This window comes from Tamandua tetradactyla, chromosome 18 (assembly GCF_023851605.1).
Source record: "Tamandua tetradactyla isolate mTamTet1 chromosome 18, mTamTet1.pri, whole genome shotgun sequence".
Taxonomy (NCBI): domain Eukaryota; kingdom Metazoa; phylum Chordata; class Mammalia; order Pilosa; family Myrmecophagidae; genus Tamandua; species Tamandua tetradactyla.
In genome coordinates, this window is record NC_135344.1 from 59125364 (window position 1) to 59149331 (window position 23968).

A 23968-nucleotide genomic window follows, 5' to 3' on the forward strand; every position below is an offset into this window, starting at 1 on the left:
AAAAGGAGAAAAGGATGCTTCCCTATGTCACCTTGGCACATTGAGCAATAGTATGTCTAATTTTGATAGAGCAGAATGTTTATTGATGGGCCAGTTGTGATTAGGAGTACAAAGTAGGAGAACTTCATACGACTACATGTATTACTCTGCCTGCAGCAGTGAGATTCTAATAGTAATAAGACCAAGGTTCTCAGAATAAAATATTTTCTGTTGTTACGTACAACCAAATTTACAATGATAATTTTCTTACTTATTCCTCCCACCTCTTTAAAGGGAAACTATAAATAAAACTAACATCAAAATTATATCATTAATATGACACAGTAAATGCGTTTGTCTGATTTTCATTTTGGACTCCCAAATCTGCCATAAGATGGAATGCAACTTACGTCATGAAGCTGATTTGATGTTTTTGCTTTTAAGGCTCTAAATGTGTTGAACTTATTTGGAATGACAAAGAAGAATTATTACTATAATTGGTTTTTACCTAATTTTCATAAGCCTTGATTTTTAAGGAAAATATCCTTACTGGTCTGATTATGTGGGGGCTGCGTGCACTTAACATTTCTGAACTGAGATCACTTTGTGATTTCCAAATGTTGAGACCATCTGGTTTTGTTATTGTTTTTTTTGTTTTGGCATGAGCAGGCACCAGGAATCGAACCTGGGTCTCTCTGTGTGGTAGGCAAGAGCTCTGCCTGCTGAACCACCGTGGCCCGCCCTGTTCTTGTTTTTTTTAACAAAAACAGGTTTTTAAAATATATTCTTAAGAAACTCATTTTATAATTCAATGAAGTTAACCAAGTCTAATAAAAGTCTTATAGAAATCTAACTCCTCAATATATATATATATGTGGCATAGTATGATAATAGGAATAACTGATGGAACTGCATGATATTTGTGCCAGATATTGAATGTATTTACCATTAGGTTTACTTTTATTAATCCCTACTTGTTTACTTAAATAATATATTCAATTTCTAAAGAAATGTTTTCTCATCTTTTTCTTTCTATAATGAATGTCTCAATTATTATAATGTATCAACCTATAAATTAGAAGTTTTTATAGAAACATTAAAGCATATGTGAAAATTCTTTTAAGTTTTTGTAATTTTTCTATTTTCTCTTGTGTTTTCCCCCCCTCCCAGAAAGCACAGGCATGCCAACAGAGACTAGATAGTGAAATTTCTACCTTTCTCAAAATGATTAAGGAGTGTGACATGACTAAAGGTAAAAAAAAAAAAAAAAAAATCACTCTTTAATACATTGTATTATGATAGGTGTTGACACATTGTAGTTTTGGTTGATGCTACCTTTTAATTTTTGTTTCTGAATTCAGAGTGGTATTTGATATAAAAAGTTTTGAAATTATAAAAGGGCTACGTAAAATTTCTACTCACGGAGAATGCTTGCTTTCTAGATTAATAATGTTTTCATTCTTTTAAGGAAAAAAAACAAATATGAAGTTAACATTTTGGGGATGTAAATTCATTTTGGCTATTTGATGAGAATTCTGCTGATGTATCCCAGAAGACTTGGTTTGGATTCAGACTGTCCTGGGTTTGAATCCTTGCTTTGCCACTTCTTAGCTGTTACTTTGAACAGTAACTTCTCTGAACATGTTTCCCTATCTGTGAACTGAAGAGGTTGATTGTTTCCAGGTCTTAGCCTTTAAAGATTCTGTGAATGGAGAGAGGTAGGGAAAGATGGCAGCATAGTGAGGTGTGGAATTTAGTTTGTCCTCCAGAGCAGCTAGGGAATGGTACAGAACAACTGCTAGGGGGACATCAGTGACTGGACACACAGTGTACACCAGTCCAGAATGGCTGGAATGGCTGAGATCCCACACAGAATGTAAGTCTCCCAAGCCATGGAGGCTGGCACCCCTCCCCCATGGGCATGGCAAGCTGATTCCCTGAGGGGAAAGGAAACAGACTTTATTAGTAGCAAGGGCTTAGCTCAACCAAGATCCATTTGCGAAATTAACAAATTCTGACTGTTGAAAACAGGTCCGGAGCACAGATCAACTCTGGAGTAACCACTAAAGGACCCAGGGGTTTTCGCCCCAGCAGAGAGGGTGCAGGGCTGATGGAAAAAGAAAAACAAAACCAGAGGTTTTTTGAGTTGGATAGCACAAAAAAGGCTGGACTCTGCACAAAGGGGGCATATAGAGCCTGGGTATCCATAGAGCCATGTACCAACTCAGGCTCTTAATTGGCAAACCCAGGGAGTAGGGGTCTGGTTCTGAAAAACTTTTAGTTTTTTTTAACTTATTAACAGCTCATTAGATAGAACTGCAAGCCCTTCAGTCTCTAGCACTGCCCCAAGCAAGGGCAGAACTAAGGCATGTCTGAGAGACAGAGTAGCTAGTTACGTGAAAGGGGTTAATTCCCTACAGGACTTCTCTTCTCCAAGAAAAGAGTAGGTGGGCAGCCCAGGGAATTCAGGTCCCAAGGGCTGGAAAACAAAAGTAATCAAAGCCCACCTACTCCTCAGTCTCTGTCTCAGCCACACCACTGGAAGGGAGAGGCTGCAAAAATTAAAGCCACCATGTGACAGTGGAGAGCTGGAGGCTGACAAGTGCCACATGCTGAGTAGGATAGGAGAAGCACAGAGTCTAGAGACTCCATAGGAAAGTCTGACAACCTGCTAGGTCTCACCCTCAGGGAAAAGTGATACTGGCTATTCTCTTCTCCTAAGATGTGGGCCTGTCTGGTCTGGGAAGATCTGACTGGGATCGATAATATCCAAGGAGACCCTCCTCCTCCTCCTCCTCAAAAAAAAAAAAGGCTTGGTATAGGCAGGGCAAGAAACAGAAAGCCAAGAACTGGAAAATTCTGATTAAACAGAACCTGTGCTACAGGTCTAGAATAAGTTGAACTGAATGTCAAAGAACAGGTGGAGAACAAAGTCATCCAACAAGAAAAGAGTGAAAACAACCTCCAGAATAAACTAGTTAAGGAAATCAAATGCCTAGATGCCAGCAAAAAATAATGAGTCTTATAGGAAAATCAAAGATATGACCTAGTCAAAGGAACAAACCAGTACTTCAAATGAGATACAGGAGCTGAAACAACTAATTCAGATATTTGAACAGACATGTAAAATCTCATCCAAAAGCAGATCAGTAAGTTCAGAGAGGATATAAAGAAGTAATTGGGTGAACATAAAGAAGAACTTAAAAGTTTGAAAAATAAATTAGAGAGCTTATGGGAATGAAAGGCACAATAGAAGAGATGACAAAAAAGCAATGGAGACTTACAGTGATAGATTTGAAGTAGAAGAAAGGACTAGTGAACAAGAGAACAGAACATCTGAAATCTGACACACAAAAGAAAATATAGGGGAAAAACTGGGAAAATATGAGCAAGGTCTCAGGGAATTGAATGACAACATGAAGCACACGAATGTCCATGTTATGGATGTCCCAAAAGGAGAAGAGAAGGGAAAAAAGCAGAAAAACTAATAGAGGAAGTAATTACTGAATATTTCCTATGTCTCATGAAAGACATAAAATTACAGATCCAAGAAGTACAGTATACCCCAAACAGAATAGATCCAAATAGACATAGTCTAAACACTTACTAATCAGATTGTGAGATGTCAAAGACAAAGAGTTTCAAAAGTAGCAAGAGAAAAGCAATCCATCACATACAAGGGAAGCCCAATAGACTATGAGTGACTGGATTTCTCAGCAGAAACCATAGAGGCAAGAAGGCAGTGGTATGATATAAGATTCTGAAAGAGAAAAACAGCCAACCAAAAATTCTATACCCAGAAAAACTGTCCTTCAAAAATGAGAGGGAGATTAAAATATTTTCAAACAGTCAATGAGAAAATTTGTGACTAAGAGACTGGCTCTACAGGAAATACTAAAGGGAGCACTACAGGCAGATAGGAAAAGGCAGGAGAGAGAGGTCTGGAGAAGAGTATAGAAATGAAGACTATCAGTAAAGGTAAAAAGATTTTTAAAAATTAGATATGACATATAAAACCCAAAAGAATGGTAGAAGAAAGTACTGCCTTTACAATAATAACAGTTTGTTAATGAATAAACTCCCCAAACAAAAGACACAGACTACCACAATGGATTTGAAAACAAGACTGTGCTGGTTTCAAAGGAAGTATGCCCCCTAAGAAAAGCCATGTTTTGATATAAATCCCATTTCTTAAAGGTAGAATAATCTCTATTCAATATTGTATGTTTGAAACTATAATCAGAACTGTGAATGATGCGATTTAGTCAAGAGTGGTTGTTAAACTGGATTAAGGGATGACATGTCTCCACCCATTTGGGTGGGTCTTGATTGGTTTATTGGAGTCATATAAAGGAAATATTTTAGAGAATGAGAGATTCAGAGAGATTCAGCGAGAGCAACACTACGAAGCAGAGAGTCCACCAGCCAGCGACCTTTGGAGATGAAGAAGGAAAATGTCATGTGCCTTCTCGTTTGAGAGAGAGAAACCCTGAACCTCACTGGCCTTCTTGAACCAAGGTATCTTTTCCCTGGATGCCTTTGATTGGACATTTCTATAGACTTGTTTTAATTGGGACATTTTCTTGGCCTTAGAACTGTAAACTAGCAACTCATTAAATTCCCCTTGTTAAAAGCCATTCCATTTCTGGTATATTGCATTCTGGCAGCTAGCAAACTAGAACAAAGACCCATTTATATTCTGTCTACAGGAGACTCATTTTAGACCCAAGGATAAAAATAGGCTGAAAGTGAAAGGTTGGGAAAAGTTATTTCATGCAAACAACAACCAGGAAAGAGCACGGGTAGCTGTACAAATATATGACAAATTAAACTTCAAATGTAAAACAATTAAGAGACAAGAACAGTATGTATTAATAAAGGAAAAATTTAACAAGAAGCCCATAACAATCATAAATATTTATGCACCAAGCCAGAGTGCTCGAAAATACCTGAGGCAAACACAGATAATACTGAAGGGAGAAGTAGATACTACCACCATAATAGTTGGAGATGTCAATTCTCCACTCTAATCAATGTATAGAACATCTAGACAGAGGTTCAATAAGCAAACAAATTTTGAATAGTACGATAAATGAACTAGATTTAACAGTCATTTACGGAACATTACACCCCACAACAGCAAGATGCACATTTTACTTAAGTGCTCATGGATCATCCTCAAGGATAAGCCATATGCTGGGCCACAAAGCAAGACTAAATACTTTTAAAAAGATTGAAATTATACAAAACACTTTATCACATCATAATGGAATGGAGTAAAAAGTTAATCACAGGTGGAAGGCTGGAAAATTCATAAATATATGGGAGCTAAACAACACACTCTTAATCAGTGAGTCGAGGAAATTATAAGACAAATCAGTAAGTAGTTCGAGCCAAATGAAAATGAGAACACAACATGTCAAAATTTATGGGATAGCAGCATAGGCAATGCTGAGAGGGACATTTATTGCCTTAAATGTGTATATTAAAAAAGAAAAAGCAAAAATTGAGACGTTAATTGTTCACTTAACAAGAACTAGACAAAGAACAGCAAACTAACCTCAAAGCAAACCAAAGGAAAGAAATAAAGATTAGAGCAGATATAAATGAAATTGAGAACATGAAAACTAGAATTGACAAAATTAGAAGTTGGTTCTTTGAGAAAATCAATAAAGTTGATGGACCCTTAGCTAGGCTGACAAAACAAGAGACAGAACATGCAAAATAAATAAAATCAGAAATGGAAGAGGGGACATAACCACTGAGCCCGCAGAAATAAAGGAAGTAATGAGAGGATACTATGAGCCACTATATGCTAATAAACTAGACAATGTAGGTGAAATGAACAACTTCCTACCAACATTGACTTGAGAAGAAATAGCCTCAACAAATCAATCACAAAAGATTGAATCAGTCATCAGGAAGTTCCCAAAAAAGCCAAGTCCAGGACCAGATGGCTTCACATGTGAATTCTACCGAGCTTTCAGTAAACAATTAGTACCACTCCTGCTCACATTCTTCAAGAAAATAGAGGAGGAGGGAACAGAACCTAACTTAGTCTATGAAGCCAGCATCACCCTAATATCAAAGCAAGATGCAGATACTACAAGAAAAGATGACAGACCAAAAATCCTCAACAAAATACTTGCAAATCGCATCTAGCACATTACAAGAATTATACACCATGACCATTGGATTTTATTCCAGGTATGCAGGGCTGGTTCAACACAAGAAAATCAATAAATTTCATACATCATATCAATAAATCAAAGCAGAAAAACTACCTGAGTCTCAATTGATGCAGAAAAGGCATTTGACAAAATTCAACATCCTTTCTTTATGAAAACACCTCAGAGGATAGGAATAGAAGGAAACTTTCTCAGCATCATAAAGGGAATATAAAAAAGCCACAGCTAACATCATCCTCAGTGGGGAAAGACTGAAAGCTTTCCCTCTAGGATCAGGAACAAGACAAGGATGCCCACTGTCACCGCTGTTATTCAACATTGTGCTGGAGGGTCTAGCCAGAGCAACTAGACAAAAAAAGAAAATAGAAGGCATCCAAATTGGAAAGGAAGAAGTACAACTCTCAGTGTTTGCAGATGACATCATACTGTATGTTGAAAATCTCAAAAAATCTCAGCAAAGCTACTAGACCTAGTAAATGAGTACAGCAAACATACAAGATCAACACACAAAAATCAGTAGTGTTTCTATACGCTAATGATGAGCAAACCTAAGGAAGAAATCAAGAAAAATATTACGTTTATAATAGCCACCAAAAGAAATATTTAGGGATAAATTTAAAGATATAAAGGGCCTCTACATAGAAAACTACAAGAAATTGCTTTAAAAAAAGCGTGGAAGACTTAAATAAATGGAAGGGCATACCGTGCTCATGGATTAGAAAACTAAATGCAGTTAAGATTTCAGTTTTACCCAAATTGAGTTATAGATTCAATGCAATATCCATTAAAATACCAACAACTTACTTTTCAGAAATAGAAAACCAATAACCAAATTTATTTGGAAGGGCAGGGTGTCCTATAGTGCTTTTCTTGAGAAAGAAAAAGGAATGGGAGGTCTCACACTACTTGACTTGAAAGTATATTACAAACGTGCAGTGGTTAAAACAGCATTGTACTGGCATAAAGATAAATCTACTGAACAATGGAATCAAATTGAGTGTTTAAAAATAGACCCTCTCATGTATGGACAATTGATATTTGATAAAGTTGTCAAGCCAGCCACCCCTCCAGGACAGAGCAGCCTCTTTAACAAATAGTGTTTGGAGAACTGGATACCTATATGCAAATGAATAAAAGAGGATCCATGTCTCACACTTTATATAAAAATTAATTCAAAATGGATCAAAGACCTAAACATTATAGTTAAGACCATAAAATTTTTAGAAGAAAATACTGGGAATATCTTATAAATCTTGTGCTGGGAGGTGGTTTCCTAGACCTTACACCCAAAGCACGAGCAATGAAAAAAGAAATAGATAAATGGGATCTTCTCAAAATTAAACAATTGTGTGCATCAAAGAACTTTGTCAGAAAAGTAGAATTGCAGTCTAAGCAATGGGAGACAATACTTGGAAAGCACATATTAGATAAGGGCTTAGTATCCAGAATATATAAAGAGATTCTACAATTCAACAAGAAAAAGACAATCAAATTAAAAAATGGGTGAAAGACATGAACACACACTTTTCAGAAGAGGAAGTGCAAATGGCTAAAAGGCACATGAAAAGATGCTGTACTGCGCTGGCTATTAAGGAGATGAAAATAAAAACCACAATGAGATATCATTTCTTACTAGAATGACCATTATCAAACAAACAAACAAACAAAATGCCAAGTGCTGAAGAGGATGTGGAGAAAGAGGCACACATAACCACTGCCCATGGGAATGTAAAATGGTACAACCACTCTGGAGGTAGTTTGGTCCTTCCTCAGGAAGCTAAGTATAGAATTGCCATGTGATCCAGCAATCCCATTTCTAGATACATATTTAGAGGATCTGAAGGCAAGGACACAAGACATTTGCACACCAATGTTTATAGCAGCATTATTTATGATTGCCAAGGGATGGAAACAACTCAGATGTCCATTAACAGACAATGGCTAAACAAATTGTTGGTATATACTTATGATGGAATATTATCTTATAGCTGTGTAATACAATAAAGTAATGAAGCAAGTAACAATGTAAATGAACCTTGAGGACATTATGCTGAGTGAAATTAACCCAAAACAAAAGGAGAAATACTTTATGGTCTCACCAATATGAACTAACATTTATGAGTGGACTTTGAGAGTTAAAGTTAAGAGCGCAGGTTATCAGGAGATAGAGGGATGAAATTGGTCATCTAGTGCTGAGGGAATACAGAATGTATAACAGGACTTGTAAAAATTCAGCAATAGGAAGCACATTATTGATTGTAGCACAATATTTTTAAATATCCTTAATGAGACTGTATGTAAGTATGGTTGAGAGAGAAGGGCTGGTGGCACTTATGAAACCAGAAGGAAAGATAGTGGATAAAGACTGAGATAATATAACTTAGGAATGCCTAGAGTGGACAATGATGGTATCAAATGTACACATATAAAAACGTTTTTGCATGAAGGAGAACAAATCTCCTTGTGAATATTGCAAGGTGTTGAATGTGGATGGTATACTGGAAAAAGTACAATCAGTGCAAGCTAGGGTCTGTAGTCAACAGTAGCATTTTAAGCTGCTTCTACTGAGTGTAACAAAGGCACTATGCCCAAACTAAATGTCAACAAGTTGGGTTTTGAGGGAGGGGTGTGGATTCTTTGTGGAAGAAAAGGAAATGTCTTCATACAGATTACGGTGGCAAAGGCATGTCAGTGTACTTAGGTTGGATTGCATGATGTGCGGATACAACTATTTAAGAATGAACAGAGAGAAACCAGTGCTAGATAAAATGTGGAGGAAGAGATGACCCTGCACTGTTGGTAGGGAAACCGAGAAGTGATGCTCCTCTGGAGAGCAGCATGGTGGTTCCACAGGAGGCTAGGAGTGGGGTTGCCATATGATCCTGCAACCCCGTTGCGAGGTATATACCTGGAAAATCTGGGAGTAGGGGCATAAATGGATATTTGCACACTGGTGTTTACGGTGGCAGTGTTCATGATTCACAGTGAATGGAGGTGGCCTAAAGGTACAAGGACCGAGGGATGGTAGGGAGAGCTATGGTGTATACATATAATGGAGTTCTGAGCGGCTGCAAGAAGGAGTGAAGTTGTGGAGCATGCATCTAGGTGAATGAACCTTAAGGACAGTGTGCTGAATGAACTGTCAGAAACAAAAAGACAGTTGTTATCAGGCCTTACTCATATGGACTAAGTGTAATATACAACCTCCGAGAATTGAAGTCAAGAGCATGGGTTATCAGATTGAGGCCTATTGTAAAGGGTTCTAGATTACAAACTCTTACAGCAGCCACATCGATTCATGAGTTATATTTCTAAATTCTGAAATACTGAGCTATTTGTGCATAACCTGGTTGTTCCGTGAAACTTCAGGTATTTATGTGACACCTGAGACTCAGAGCACTGAAACTTTGACAGTCACCATTACCCCATACAATAACTGTTAAAAAAAAAAAAAGTTGAAAAAGTGATCAGACTTCAACTAGAGATATAAGTGAAGCTGATATGGCTACAACTAAGGTAAATCAGAATACAGGGTAAAGGATGACATGGTCCATGTTTTAAAACTTCAACTTCCATGGAGCCCAGAGGGAGAGATGATTAGTTGGTGCAAAATTTATATATTGGGTAGTGCATTTTCTAATTTACCTTGTATGGTCAGTTTATTTGAACTGTTCTAATTACATAGAATCTTGCATAGGGTGTGAGATCTTATTGGTTTGTACAGGTTAGTATGATGCCCTGATATATCCCAGAGTATTTGGGCAGAGAATACAAGACTGTTTGCACAGATGGGGAGAAAGGAGGAAATATTAAACTTCCCCCATCTGGGATATTCCTGATATTTTGAAAAGCAGTGGGGACAACCAATTCAAAAGGCTGAGCCCTCGATCTTGGGGTTTGCCCCTATGAAACTTATTCCTGAAAAGGATAAACTAAGCCTAATTAAAATTATACCCAGAGAACCTCTTTTGTTGCTCGATGTGGACACTCTCTCTAAGCCAGCTCAGCATGTGAACTCAGTGCCCTCCCCGCCCCACCCCTACATGGGACATGGCTCTCAGCAGTGAAAATCTCTCTGGCAACATGGGACAGGACTCCGAGGATGAGCCAGGACCTGGCATCATGGGATTGAGAAAGACTTCTTGACCAAAAGAGGAAAGAGAGAAATGAGACAAAATTTCAGTGGCTGTGAGATTTCAAACAGAATCAAGAGGTTATCCTGGAGGTTATTCTTATGGATTATAGAGATACCCCTTTTTAGTTTGTGGTGTATTAGAATTGCTGGAGGGAAATACCAGAAACTGTCAAACTGTCTTCCAGTAGCCTTGATTCTTGAAGATTATTGTACAACTATATAGCTTTTGCATTGTGACAGTGTGATTGTAAAAACTTTGTGTCTGATGCTCCTTTTATCCAGGGTATGGGCAGATGAGTAAAAAAATAATGATTGAAAATAAATTATAGGGGGGTATAAAGGGTAAAAACTTGGGTATATTGAAATAGTAGTGCTCAGTGAGAGGGAGGGGTAAGGGATATGGGATGCGTGAGTTTTTTCTTTTGTCTTTTTATTTCTTTTACTGGAGTGATGCAGAGATTCTATGAATGTATACAGGAACCTGTCTTTCGATTAAATTGTTAATCTTCCTTCCACCAGTAACTTTTTATATTTTCATTCTCCATTTGTTATGAATTACCCAGAGTTGACTATAATACTCTAAAATTCAAACTTAAGAATTGAAAAAAATTATTACTTTGTAAATTAATGACATCACATTTTTTAGACTTTAGACTTTAGCCATGACTTAATATAAATGATTCCACTGAAATATAATGATTTAGTTGTCTGTGAGTTTTTGATTAAGTATCAGTTTAATCATGAGTAGTTTCCCTCAGTGGACTCCTAGGTTCAATTTATATGTGCTCAGGAAATGTGTATCCAAACTGAGCATATTCTCTGTTCACATATAGCATCCCTTTCCTTCAGTTCAACAAACATTTATTTTTATGAGAAAAGAAAGCTTTGGAAAGGACAGTAGCTAAGTTATTTTGATTATTAATTGCAGTCTGGAATATTGCGTTACTTAGCACTGTTTATCTTCAGTGGACTTGTTTTTGAAAAACAGCTTTATTAGATGTAATTCGTACAACGTAAACTCCTACCTTGAAAAAATTCATTTCACTGGTATTTAGTATATCATAGCTGTGCAGTCATTCCATCAGTAGACTTTAAAACACCATTTTCAAAACTGAAGAACCCTCAAAAGCAAGGGAGAGGGACTAGCAATATGTAAAAGATTTAGGAGAAGTCCAGAGTGAGATGAGGGTTGATTTATTTTATCTGGATGAAAGCAAAAATTTATATCAGAACTACAAACAGATAGTATTTGTTTGTTTTAAATCTTGAGTCAAGTTTCTTATTTCAGATTATTTCCTCATATAACGATGGTATTTATCTTTATTAACAGTGATTGAGCAGGTTAGTAATCCAACTGGAGGAACTGATATGAAATCAGCACTGTATCATTTCTGTCTTAGATATGCATAACATTTGATAACCACAAAAGATACATTTCATTTTGGAAGCTGAGATATTTGTCTGTGAATTGGCAAACTATTTCATATAACCACAATAAAATTTAATGGGCTCATTCCAAAAAAATTACGAACATTATTTTCTGAAAAATCAATGTAGATAAATAAAACTGCATTTTATATAAATAGGAGGGTTACAGTGATTTCATGAACGGAAGTGGAGAGTTGAATTTATAGATTTGCTCTTTTTTTAATTAAAAAAATATTAATGACTTCATTCACATACCATATAATCCATCCGAGTTTACAATCAGTGGTTCTTGATAAAAACACATAGTTATGCATTCACCACACAGTTAATATGAGAACATTCTCATTTCTTCTGAAGAAAAAAATCCCAAATACACATCCCTCTATAATTGACATTTAGCTTTGGTATGGTACCTTTGTTAGAATTAATGCAGGAATGTGTTACAATGTTACTGTTAACTGGAGACCTCAGTTTACATTAATTGTATTTTTCCCATATACCATCCTATTATTAACACCTTGTAATTAATAGTGACATAACATTTGTTCTTGTTCATGTAAGGACTTTTGTATCTTTATACAGTTAACCACCTTCGTTGTCCAGTCTAGGTTTCTTTAAGTTATACAGTTCCAATATTTATCCCCTAGCTTTCTTTCTGGTCACATACATGATTCTAGCCTTCCTGTTTCAACCATACTCATACTCAGCTTTGTTAATTACACTTACCGTATTAAGCTACCATCACACAGTATCCTGCTGTCCATTTCTGAACCTTTACAGTCAATCTTATTGAACATCCTGTACTCCTTAAGCATTGATTGGCCAATCTCTCCCCTGTTTCAATATCCTGAATAACCTATGCTTTCGACTTTTAGGTTCATTCTTTTTTTTTTTTTTTTATTAATTAACGGAAAAAAAGAAATTAACCCAACATTTAGAAATCATACCATTCTACATATGCAATCAGTAATTCTTAACATCATCACATAGATGCATGATCATCGTTTCTTAGTACATTTGCATCGGTTTAGAAGAACTAGCAACACAACCGAAAAAGATATAGAATGTTAATATAGAGAAAAAAATAAAAGTAATAATAGTAAAAACAAAGCAAAACAAAACAAAAACCTATAGCTCGGATGCAACTTCATTCAGTGTTTTAACATGATTACTTTGCAATTAGGTATTATTGTGCTGTCCATTTTTGAGTTTTTGTATCTAGTCCTGTTGCCCAGTCTGTATCCCATCAGCTCCAATTACCCATTATCTTACCCTGTTTCTAACTCCTGCTGAACTCTGTTACCAATGACATATTCCAAGTTTATTCTCGAATGTCAATTCACATCATTGGGACCATACAGTATTTGTCTTTTAGTTTTTGGCTAGACTCACTCAGCATAATGTTCTCTAGGTCCATCCATGTTATTACATGCTTCATAAGTTTATCCTGTCTTAAAGCTGCATAATATTCCATCATATGTATATACCACAGTTTGTTTAGCCACTCGTCTGTTGATGGACATTTTGGCTGTTTCCATCTCTTTGCAATTGTAAATAACACTCCTATAAACATTGGTGTGCAAATGTCCGTTTGAGTTTTTGCCCTTAATTCCTTTGAGTAGATTCCCAGCTAGGTTCATTCTTAATGCCAGGGAATTGTTCAGAATAATCTTATACCATGTATTCTATTAAAGAAAACTGATAGGTACACTTGCTGCCACTAACAGCCCACATAGTTTGCCACTGACTTCACAAGACGAAAAGCTAAAGTGTTTGCAAACAGAATCTGGATCTTATGGTTGTCATTGCTAGTTGTCTTAGTTTTAGTGCAAAATTTCATTAACTTTAGATCCCAGATCCCTTCCTTGTCATTCCAGTTTTTACCATACTCATTCACTTCTGAGTATGCCTCCTGGCACTCCCCCTCACTTCCATCCTTGGGGAAAATGGAACCAGAAGACTTTCAGGATGTCTTCCAACTCGTATTCCGTAAAATGGTGCATTATTGCCGCCAGCTCAATTTTCTAAAGGGACTTTTCTGGTTGTAATTTTTTTTCTGTTGAAAAATCTTTTATGGATCCTTGCACTATAGAGTAAAATGGAAAGTCTTTAGCCTGATATTTATCATAACCTTATTTTTCAACTTTATTTTCAATTATTCTCTCACATCTGCCCCTATAAATCTATTTGTTTTTGACCAAACAACATGTCTTTGGTCAGAAATGTCCTGTTGAAACACCACTTTCGTTTTTGTGCGTGGATCTTAAACCTAGTTTCTGTTTGGATAATGTCAAAGTGTTTATATCCAGCACTGGCAACACATAACTCAAGGTTCCAAGAATGCAGCCTTGAAATCTCTACAAATTAATCTTTATGAAAATTCTGGTTGCTCAAGCAAGTAAAGTGGCTCCAACTAATAGAATATTTTTTGTAAGACTTCTTGAAGGCCATGTAGTAAGTGCATTTTCCCATACATCCCTAAATTTAACGTTAGGTAAATTATAAAGAAGGTTGTTATAAATTTATATTTGATCATATCACTTTATTACTTTAGGATTCTTACAGGTGGGATTAGTAGCTGGGAGTATATTAACAGTTTTGAGACCATTGATACATAGTACTAAATTTCTCCCCCCCCCAAAAAAAAATATATATATTACTTTACATGCCAACTTTAATTCATAGACTTTACTGCATGTTACTAAATGTATATAGTGAATCCTGATCCACATATTTCTCTGTGTTATAGAAATCATTCATTAGCAGTTGGAAATGGGATTTCAGCTTTTTCTGGCGTCTGATATTCTGATCACGATTCTTTCATGGGCAGTGTTTTTTTTTTTTTTGTCACTTCAAAGATTTTTACTTTTCTTTGTTCTGCAGTTTTACTGTGTCTCTAGATTAGGATTTTGTTGTTATATATCCTGTTGAGATGCTGTTCGTTAAATTAAGGACTTGTTTGTTATCTTTCTTCAATCTAAATTCTTACCATTATCTCTTCAAATTTTGCATTTTCTTCATTCTTTTTATTTTCTTCTTCCAGAACTCCTAATAAGCATGTATTGAAACTTCTTATTTTGTCTCCCATCTCTTGGTTTCTCATTCCAGTTCCATTTCTCTGAGTTACATTCTGAGTAATTTCCTCAGATCCGTTTTCTCATTTTAGTTACTTCTTCAGTTGTGTCTGTTTGGCTCTTTTATCCTTTGACTTTTAAATTTCTAATTGCAGTGACTGTGTTTTATAAGTCTAGAAATTCTAGGTGGCAGTATTTTAAAGTTTTTTTTTCATATTAAATGTATATCTAATTTTAACTCTAATAACTTTAAAATATCAATTTAACACCCTTTTCAGAATATTCTTTTATCTCAAATGGTGGAGCTAATTCTTTTCTTTTTTTTCTGCTAAATGTCCCTCATGATAGATTGTAATTTTTTATTGAGGGTTGGTTCACTGGGGCTTGCTTTTTACTGCCTCCTGGGCTGTGGAAGTGTCCCTACAGAGTGGTTTTTGTCTTTCTCTCCTGAGGCTGTAAAAGTTTCTCTGGTGCTGGGCTGATAGTTTTCACTTCGGATTTCATACCTAGGTTTGGCATATGATTTCTGTTTCTCATGGTTCCAACTGACAACAATAGACTAAAAATGTCCTTTCTCACTATTCTTTTAGCTGAAAGATGGTGTTTCCATCCCTGCTTTCATTCCGAGCCTAGCCCATTACACTGCCTTACCACCTTACTTTGTGAGGCAAGAGCCACATATTCTCTCCTAGTCTGCAGATAAAACCTCAGCTCTTAATCTCTTGGGCTTATGTTCTCTCTAATAAGCATCTCTATCTTGGACCTTACTCACCAACATGTCACTGACATATATAGCTGTTGTGTCAGCCTTGAGATTTCTTTGGTTTCTAGTTTATCTACGGATTTCATTCTTCTAAACTCTGTTATATATCTTCTTATCATTTTTCAGCATCTTTGTGCTTTGGGGTTGGAGGGATGGTTCCTATCAACCAGTCTTAGGTACCATGTCTTGCTTTTTTTCTAATATAAGACATATCAATAACCTGTAAGTTGTATTATCTTACCTAGAAAAAAAAAAAACCCATACAGCTTGTTCTGTGCACTTTACATTTATTGACTTATTTATTCCCTAGCCTCTGCAGTATATACAGTTAGTTATGTCTCTTTTTCACATAACTGAGCACAGAGAGTTTAAGTAACTTGCCCAAGGCCATACAGCTCACAGATCAGGGCTTGACCCTAGAGACAGCTTGACTCCAAAGTCTGCTGTTAACCAGTGAAAAGTCTGGACTAAATCAATGTAGATCTGAACATTTGATCTATGAACTGAAATAGCTCACAGATTTATAACCAGATTTATAGTGTAAAGTAGAAATTGTTGAAGAAAAGCACATTAGCATGGCTGCAGTAGTTCAGTTGTTGTTGAAATTAACATCTTTAGCACTCAGTCCTCATTGTCTCCTATTCAGAAGTTTCTACCTCGCAAGGAAGAAGTCCTCTTTTTTTTTCCTGTCGACTTTTCTTTTTTTTTCTTGTCCTGACATTCTTTTTGGTGTTCCTCATCTCAAAGCAGAACATATCACCAATTCAGCCATCTTCCCAAGCCCAAACCTTGGCGCCATTTTAACTCTTCTTTCTCCCTTACACATTTCATCAATCACTTCTGTCTACTTTGGTCACCTCTCTGGATATCCCACCATAACCTGTAAGAGGCCTTGGTCATCTTTCCCATAGGTTACAGCAGTGGGATAATTCTTGACTGGCACCGTGCCTCCAGTTTTCTCTTCTTCCAGGTCTCCCAAGAGCATGCTCCACAGTGTTGATAGAGGCGTGCCCCTAAAACACAAACAGGTCTTGCCACATCCTTTCCAGAAGACTCCAGTGTCTTTTAATTCCTCTTAAGGTATAATTCAGATGAACTCACTGCAGCATTCTCATTGCTTACCACTTCCTTCTTTTTGTTCAGTGTTCGGGGGCACTGAACTTTTCTGGGGTGTCTGAGTCTTCGCCTGCGTTGTTCTCCTAGTGTGGGTCACTAACTTTCTCATCTTTTAGGTACAGCCCCCAGGAACTTTTCTTTGTCCTCTCTAAGTGTTCTTTCTGTGTGTTTCCAAATCACCCTGCACTTTCCCTCTCAGAGCACTAATGAACCTGTTTATTGAACTCTGTTTTCCTTCCCCCCTTTTGGGTAAGCTTGACCTCATCAGGCCTTACATGAGACAGAAGAACAAGCAGAGGTGCTGCCCTGGGGGCACTGGAGAGGGTGCTTCTGTTCTGTCTTTGCCCTAGCTTTCTTTCAGTCCTAGCAACTGTTACTGAAAGGTAATCGTTGAGGCATTGTGGTTATGAAACGAAGTGATTTATTATCTATATTAACTTCCGCCAGTGTCAGTGGGAGAAGGCAGACAAGTGTCATAACCCTGAAGCACTTTCAAGCATGCAGACTTAAGTGAACTCTTGAATACATTATCAGATTATTTCTCTCTTCATCTTATCACTTGTGACGCTGACCCCCGAGAACTCCCTCCAGATATTCCCACAAGTGGAGCTCTCAGGATCACATGTGGTCCCACCCTAATCATTCTTTACTTTATCGACTGCTTTTCTCTTAGGATTATTACCATAAGAGGAGGAGCCCATTGTGAAGCCAATCCGGTAAAAGTGATGCAAAAGCAATTATAGCTTTTGATTTGAGATTTTATTCAATTTCATTAAAATTAATTTTTTTATTACCTTACTTCACTTTCTTACTCTTAATTATGAAAGAATTGCCAAACCATTGCATAGTTCTGCTGTTCTCAAGTGATCTCCTAGGCTAGGATTTTTTTTCTGTTTTCTAACATAATTTATTTTTTTCTAATTAATCTAATGCTTTCCTTCCTCCTGTTCAAAGACTCCACCTCTGATTAATAATTTTCATTCACTGATAATTGTTTTGTTTTTCATTTTCCTTGCAAGGTTGCAAATTCAGTTAAGACAAGGGTTGTTTCTCTCCTACTTACCCCTGTACCTCTAGCACTTGGCCTAGTTCCTGGCATATAGTAATAAGTGATATATACAGATCCTCTCAACTCTCTATAATTCTCTTTGGTGATAATTCTGAAATAATATTTCTCTTAGGGCTGATATTTTCTGTGCTATCTGAAAAATAATTATAGCTATTTTAGATATTTTTTTTATTGGGTGTTATATTTAGCAATAAAAATATTACTTGTTCTCCAAGAGTTCCTCAAATCCCACCTCTTTTGTCAGACTTCCCTTTTACTTCAGCATATAGTGTTAACTCCCTTCTCTGAAGTCTCTGAATATTTATTTATTTAAATGTATACATAACTTGCTTGTTATTTATGTTATTATAATACACCTGGTGTTATCTTCTTCTTGTTTAACTCATGCTTTAACTCATTTAACATATGCTACTTTGCAGTATTCATTTTATATCTTCTACTGCAAATAGTGTAAAATTATATATATATATATTTATACACACACATTGTTATGTGTGCCAGTGTTACTTGTTTAATAGATGATTATATTCATGCTAGTCATCTTAATTTTGAACAAAAAAATAGATAATTTTACATTCTTATAGCTTATTTATTGTTAGCCCTCAGCATTTTTTTCTCAAGTTCTGGTTAATATAGTAGTGGAAGTTTTTTAAAGGCTAGTTTATTTTTATGTGCAGATACGTTTCTCTCCATTTCTAGGAGACAGTACTGAATCTCTTGAAGCATTACTAAAATTGCATGTTGGTATGAAAGTCAGTTTTTGAAATGTCTCCTTATCTCATACAGGTTAGCTCATGTCTTTCATGTATGTAGCCAGAGGCATTGCATTTTTTTCTCACCAAAAAAAGAGAAGTTATCCATTTTGATATCTTCTTTGTTTCCCATGATATTTAGGTTTTTGTTGCTTAGTTTTGGGACTATTTATTCTTTCTACTGTTTATGTAGGCCTGTGTGTGTGTGTGTGTGTGTGTGTGTGTGTGTGTGTTTTAATAAGGATTTAAGCTAACACCATTACCAGAAGGGCAAGGGTGAGGAAATGAAATGCCAATCATCCAGGTATTTCTTTTTTTTTTTTTTTAAGATTTTTTCTTAAATGATGGAAATATTTGAGCAGTTAAATGTTGAAAATAGGCAGAAAATATTTACTCATACCTTAAATAGAAAATAAACTGTAAAGACGACCTATTTCTTAATCTGCCCTTATCAGCCAACCTTTAGTAACTTAAATGTAAATGTTTGTACCTTACCATTTTTTGAACAATAATTCTTATGATAAAAAATAAAACAGTTCAAAACCGCTTGGACTTTTTATGCAAACCAGGAAAATAAAATATGTTATCAGTTTCCTTATTCACTTAATAAATATTTGAGTGTTTTCTTTGTACAGAGCTAAATGTAGGAAGTTCAGGGGATAAAGAGGCTTAGTGTTTCCGGAGGGTGGCAGAGATAGGATGTGATAAGGTGCCCTGTGTCCTCTGTAATACATGGAAGTGTCGGCTATTGGGGCAAGAAGAGCGGCCACGTACCGCAGTGATGGCAAGGCTTTGCGGGGAGGGTGCCATTAGAACGGGGCCTTGAATGCAAGGAATATTTTTAGTTAAGTGGGGAAACATCCTAATATGAATAGCTGTTATTTGCAGTATTCAGAAAGAGGGGACATCTTGAACAAAGCTTGAGGCAGTAATGTAGAAGGATATTTCTTGGAAAACAATTATTTCCAGGAAAACAGTTTAGCTGGAAATGATTCAGTTTATAAAGAGTCTTAAATGTTAGCATGAGGAATGTGGACTTTGTTCTAAATTAGGGGAACAGTGGAGAGTGTCTGTCTTAGGGTTTAGTTTTTTAATCTAACAAGACATAAGCACTTCCCCACCAGTTTTTAAAACAATAAAAATAATTACCCAGTGTAATCATGAACAAAGACAGATTGTGAGCTTTTTATATGTCTCTAAAGTTAAGGTTTTCAAATATGGTCTTCTAGCAACTTTTGTAAGCTAAGAAATATTTTTAGTACAAAAAATGACCTTTTTTCCTCAAAATTAACAAGATTAGATTCTTATAGTTAGGACAAATAAAGTAACATACTGGCCTTTTCCATTGTCATGTCAGTTCAGTCTTTAAATATTAAATGGCTAAAACATACTTGCAGTGAATCCCGGTTGGTAACTTTTCTAGAAGCGTAGCAGTTTTAATCCCTTTTATGTAATAATAGTATATAAACGTCATTCTACAGGAAGCGTGCCAGCGTGAACTGAATGGCCTGTGAGGCTTTGCACTGCAGTAGGTATATGCCAGGGTCTGTCAGTTCTAAAACACTGGCCACTGCTAATATTTACTTGAAAATCTCATTTTAACAATAGATTGTCAGAAATTAAATCATTTTTTTACTGTTTTAGATGAAAGAATTTAACACTGTTGGTAATGGATCCTTTAAAAATTTTTTTAGAGAATTGTAGACTTACAGAAAAATCTTGCACAAAGTATAGAATTTTCATATATAACCCCCTACCTCCATATTAGTGCCTTATATTAGTATTTGTTACAGTTGATGAAAATATAAATAAAATTGTATAATTCACTGTAGTCCATGCTTCATGTTAGGGTTCACTGTGTTATACATTCCTATGGTGTTTTATTTTCAAAATTTTTATTCTATTAACATATACAGCCTGGATTCTTATAAGAAACTGTCTTTCTAGATATTTTTTGGACTATACTTTGGAAGCTGGCAAATCAGGTTTGTTCCAAAGCTTATAGGCGTTCCTAAAAATTTAATTTTGACATTGAATGTTAGTTCTGTATTAAACAACAAACATCTAAAATATGAACTATCTAAAACATAGATAAAATCAGAGATGATTAAGCATGTGATAGCTTTTAATAAAGAAATATATCCATACAATTATGCTTCCATCTTCCTATCATTTGTGCCATGAAAGTGGAAAATTACTAGATTACCCAGAAAATCTAAGGAAGGCAGAGCCTGTGTCTGGTTTGTTTTTTGTTTTTTGTTTTTTTGGTACCTCTCCTCTGCAGTACTTGGTCCACGGCTCTGTGTGAGACATCTGTTGAGATATGATTTAAGTCAGATGGTACCCAGCATATGGTGCTTTCTTTTCCTACTTAGCAGCTAAGTGAAGAATAAATCTTAACAATATATATCAGAGATTTTCAGAATGAAAAATAACTTATATAAAGTAATTTCTTTTCAAATATAGTAGTTTTCAATATTCTGTTTTTATTAAGGAGAACTAATAAGAGGAAACTATTTTATAAGATGAAGAATATGATATAATATGATGTCTAAATTCCAGATACTAAAGAAAGTTCGTTCAGATCTTTCTTCACTTAACCTCCAGTTTTCCTTTTGTTGTCCACTTTTGCTGTATGAATTTGGAGAACTGCTTTTTCTAAGAAAAGAACTTTTCTTTGCTTAAATAAATCACATTCATATAGATAATTTGAAAATTGAAAAAAGAAGAAAAGTATCCACAATCTTACTACCCAGAAATAATAATAAATAATTTGATATATGTTCTGGATATCCTATGTGATGTTAAATGATGTAATCTTACACTTTAATTTCTGCTTATATATATGCCTTTTCCCATTTGAAAATTTTCCACCTTGATGGCACCTAGTATTCCATGGACCAGCATTTGCAGTTTGCTGGCATTTGGATTTACTTGATTTCTTTTTTTTTTAATTGACCTTGTTACCATATTTGAAGGTCATTATTTCCAATAAGTCAACAATTATTTGACATACACAGGATGACACAGATTTATTTATTTGACTTTCCCTTTTTAGATTATTTTTTGATGAAAAGCTTTCTTAAAACTTACAAATTTTAGGGCGGGCCACGGTGGCTCAGCAGGCAAGAATGTTTGCCTGCCATGTCAGAGGACCCAGGTTCGATTCCCGGTCCCTGCCCATGTAAAAATAATTAATTAATTAATTAATTTTTAAAAATTACAAATTTTATTTGATGGAAGGGACTAAATAAGAACTAGAGGAGGCTGGACCACCTTCAGAAATGTCAGCCACTATGTCAACTACAGAATTATTTTTGTCTCTCTTTACTTTTGAATAAAATTATTTATCTAGTATAGAATACCATGAACATCAATATTTTACAAGTAATGCTATTGTCAGCTACTTTTCTTAAACATACTCTTATTACTGTAAACAGTTTTTGTTTTTGTTTTTTTTAAGTCTTGGCTTTTCTCCTTATGTGGTACAGGCCTTTCTAGGACAAGCTTTGTCCTTTTTCTGTATCACCTTATATGCCCTGCACACTGGGGGTGTTTTATAATGATGCTCAGTGAAGACTGTATTTGCTTTGCTTAAGACACTAGAAGGATACATGAAGCTAGTGATATAAAAATATTTTCTGTGGTCTTGGTTCACTTTAAGATTACTTAGAATCTCACTCATTCTGTTTTTTTTTTAATTTATAGAAATGCTGCCATCATTTCTTCAGAAAGTTGAAGTTGTCTCTGAAGCATCTAGAGAAACTTGTGTAGCTTTGAGCGATTGCCTTAATCTCTTCACTAAACAAGAAGGGGTAGGTAGCTTGTAATTGAAATTTTTAATAACTGTTTGGGTGTCACATACTTGATCATCTGATAGTTCACTGCTTTGAAATTGTCCAAAGGTAGAACAAAATGATATTAACAAAGAAAATTAAAGTTTTGTTTTTCAATAAATTTAGTTTATTTACTTTCGATTAGAAAGCATGATTGCCAAATAACTTTGATTCATGTCATTTGGATTTACTTTTGGCTGTGTTAAACAAGTATGTTTTAAGTTGACCGTCTCAGGATTGTTGTGACATTCAAATAAGGGGGTTGTAAAACTATTCCAGCAACAGAAAATCTTTATATGAGAAATATATACTACTTTATTTAAAAAATAGAGTACTATCATACTCTCATATGTAAATTGAGTATATGCCTTAAATATTTTTGTGCTCCTTTTTTCCCCTTGCTCTCTTGCGTTAAAAAATTTGCTATTTATTTTGTTTTGTTTTTTTCTTGAGTACCATTTCTTTTTAAAATATGAATAAGGACGTTGTACTTATCCGTTAGTAATTCTTCTTCTAATGACTGAAAAGTTATAAAGATGTTTTTGATTGCCAGAACTAGGATATACCTTGTTATTCACATTTTCTCTTTTCATTTTCATTATTTTAATGCAATTCAAATGGTAATAGGCTTTCTTTTCCATTTCATTAATTTCTATATGTGTTTTTAATCTTCAACTTATTTTTTAGATTCAGATACCAAATTTCTTATTCTTAATACAATTTATTTGTACCTTTTGACTAGAGATTAGGTTATGGTAAAATAAGATGAAAATAGCTTTCTATATATTTCCTCTATAGGTAAATATCTAAAATTTTATTCTTTCTGTGGTTAGGACAGAAACCTTGTGAATTAATTAGTATGAAAGTTTTAAAAATGCTGTGTTTGTTATATAGTACCACGAATTCCATGTATTAGTTTATTTGGAAAATAAGAAAAATATTCTGCATTCACTTAAAACAAACTTACAGAAAGCTTTTCAACAGAATTCTGTTACTTAACATAGGAAAGCCTAATTGTTCATTAACATTTTAAATGATACTTCTAATATTGTTTGAAAAACGTCCCTTCTGAAATTCCTATTTTGGGTGGGTTGCAGATTTCTCATTTTAGTTTATTTAAATGAGGAATGGTTTGGTATTCTGAAAAAATCTAAAGCGAATAGTAACATTGCAAAACATCTTTGAATTTAACAAATTGTGATGTCACTGGGTTCACGACATATATTGTCATACCAAATTTCACTCATCTTTTATGTGGAGCCTCATGTATTTGATAGGTAGTAATAGCTTTTTTGTTCTAGAGATTTATCATTTTAAGACTTAACACTCAATGAGAAGTAATGTGTTAAAATTAGTGTGTATTTAATTTCAGGAGAAGTCAATTTATGCTAATTTTTAAAAATAGCCTAGGGAGACATGGCAGTTTTTGAAAATCTGGATACATAAGAAACTAAAGAAAGTTTAGGCTAATGAGCCTCTTTTGGCCTTACAAAATTTGTCATGAAGATTAAGTAAAATGATTTAAGCAAAATGCTTAGCGTTGTACCTGACAGGTAGTAAGTAAACCTGGAAAAAATGTCAACAATTATTATTATAGGGACACTTTTAACCCCTCCTCTCTGATGGTG

At 35.2% G+C, this 23968-nt stretch overlaps 1 protein-coding gene across 9 annotated transcripts in view; it reads left to right on the forward strand.

The window, feature by feature from the left end:
* OSBPL1A (oxysterol binding protein like 1A) overlaps window positions 1–23968 on the forward strand; it is a 264203-nt gene that overhangs the window by 108139 nt on the left and 132096 nt on the right. For 7 of the 9 annotated variants that reach the window (XM_077135758.1, XM_077135756.1, XM_077135759.1 and 4 more), the window contains 2 exons: window positions 1150–1231; window positions 22213–22319. In XM_077135758.1, coding sequence (XP_076991873.1) covers window positions 1150–1231; window positions 22213–22319 — 189 coding nt within the window. Of the gene's footprint in view, window positions 1–1149; window positions 1232–22212; window positions 22320–23968 lie in introns of those variants that run through there. The other 2 variants (XM_077135763.1, XM_077135766.1) reach the window with 2 other exon arrangements.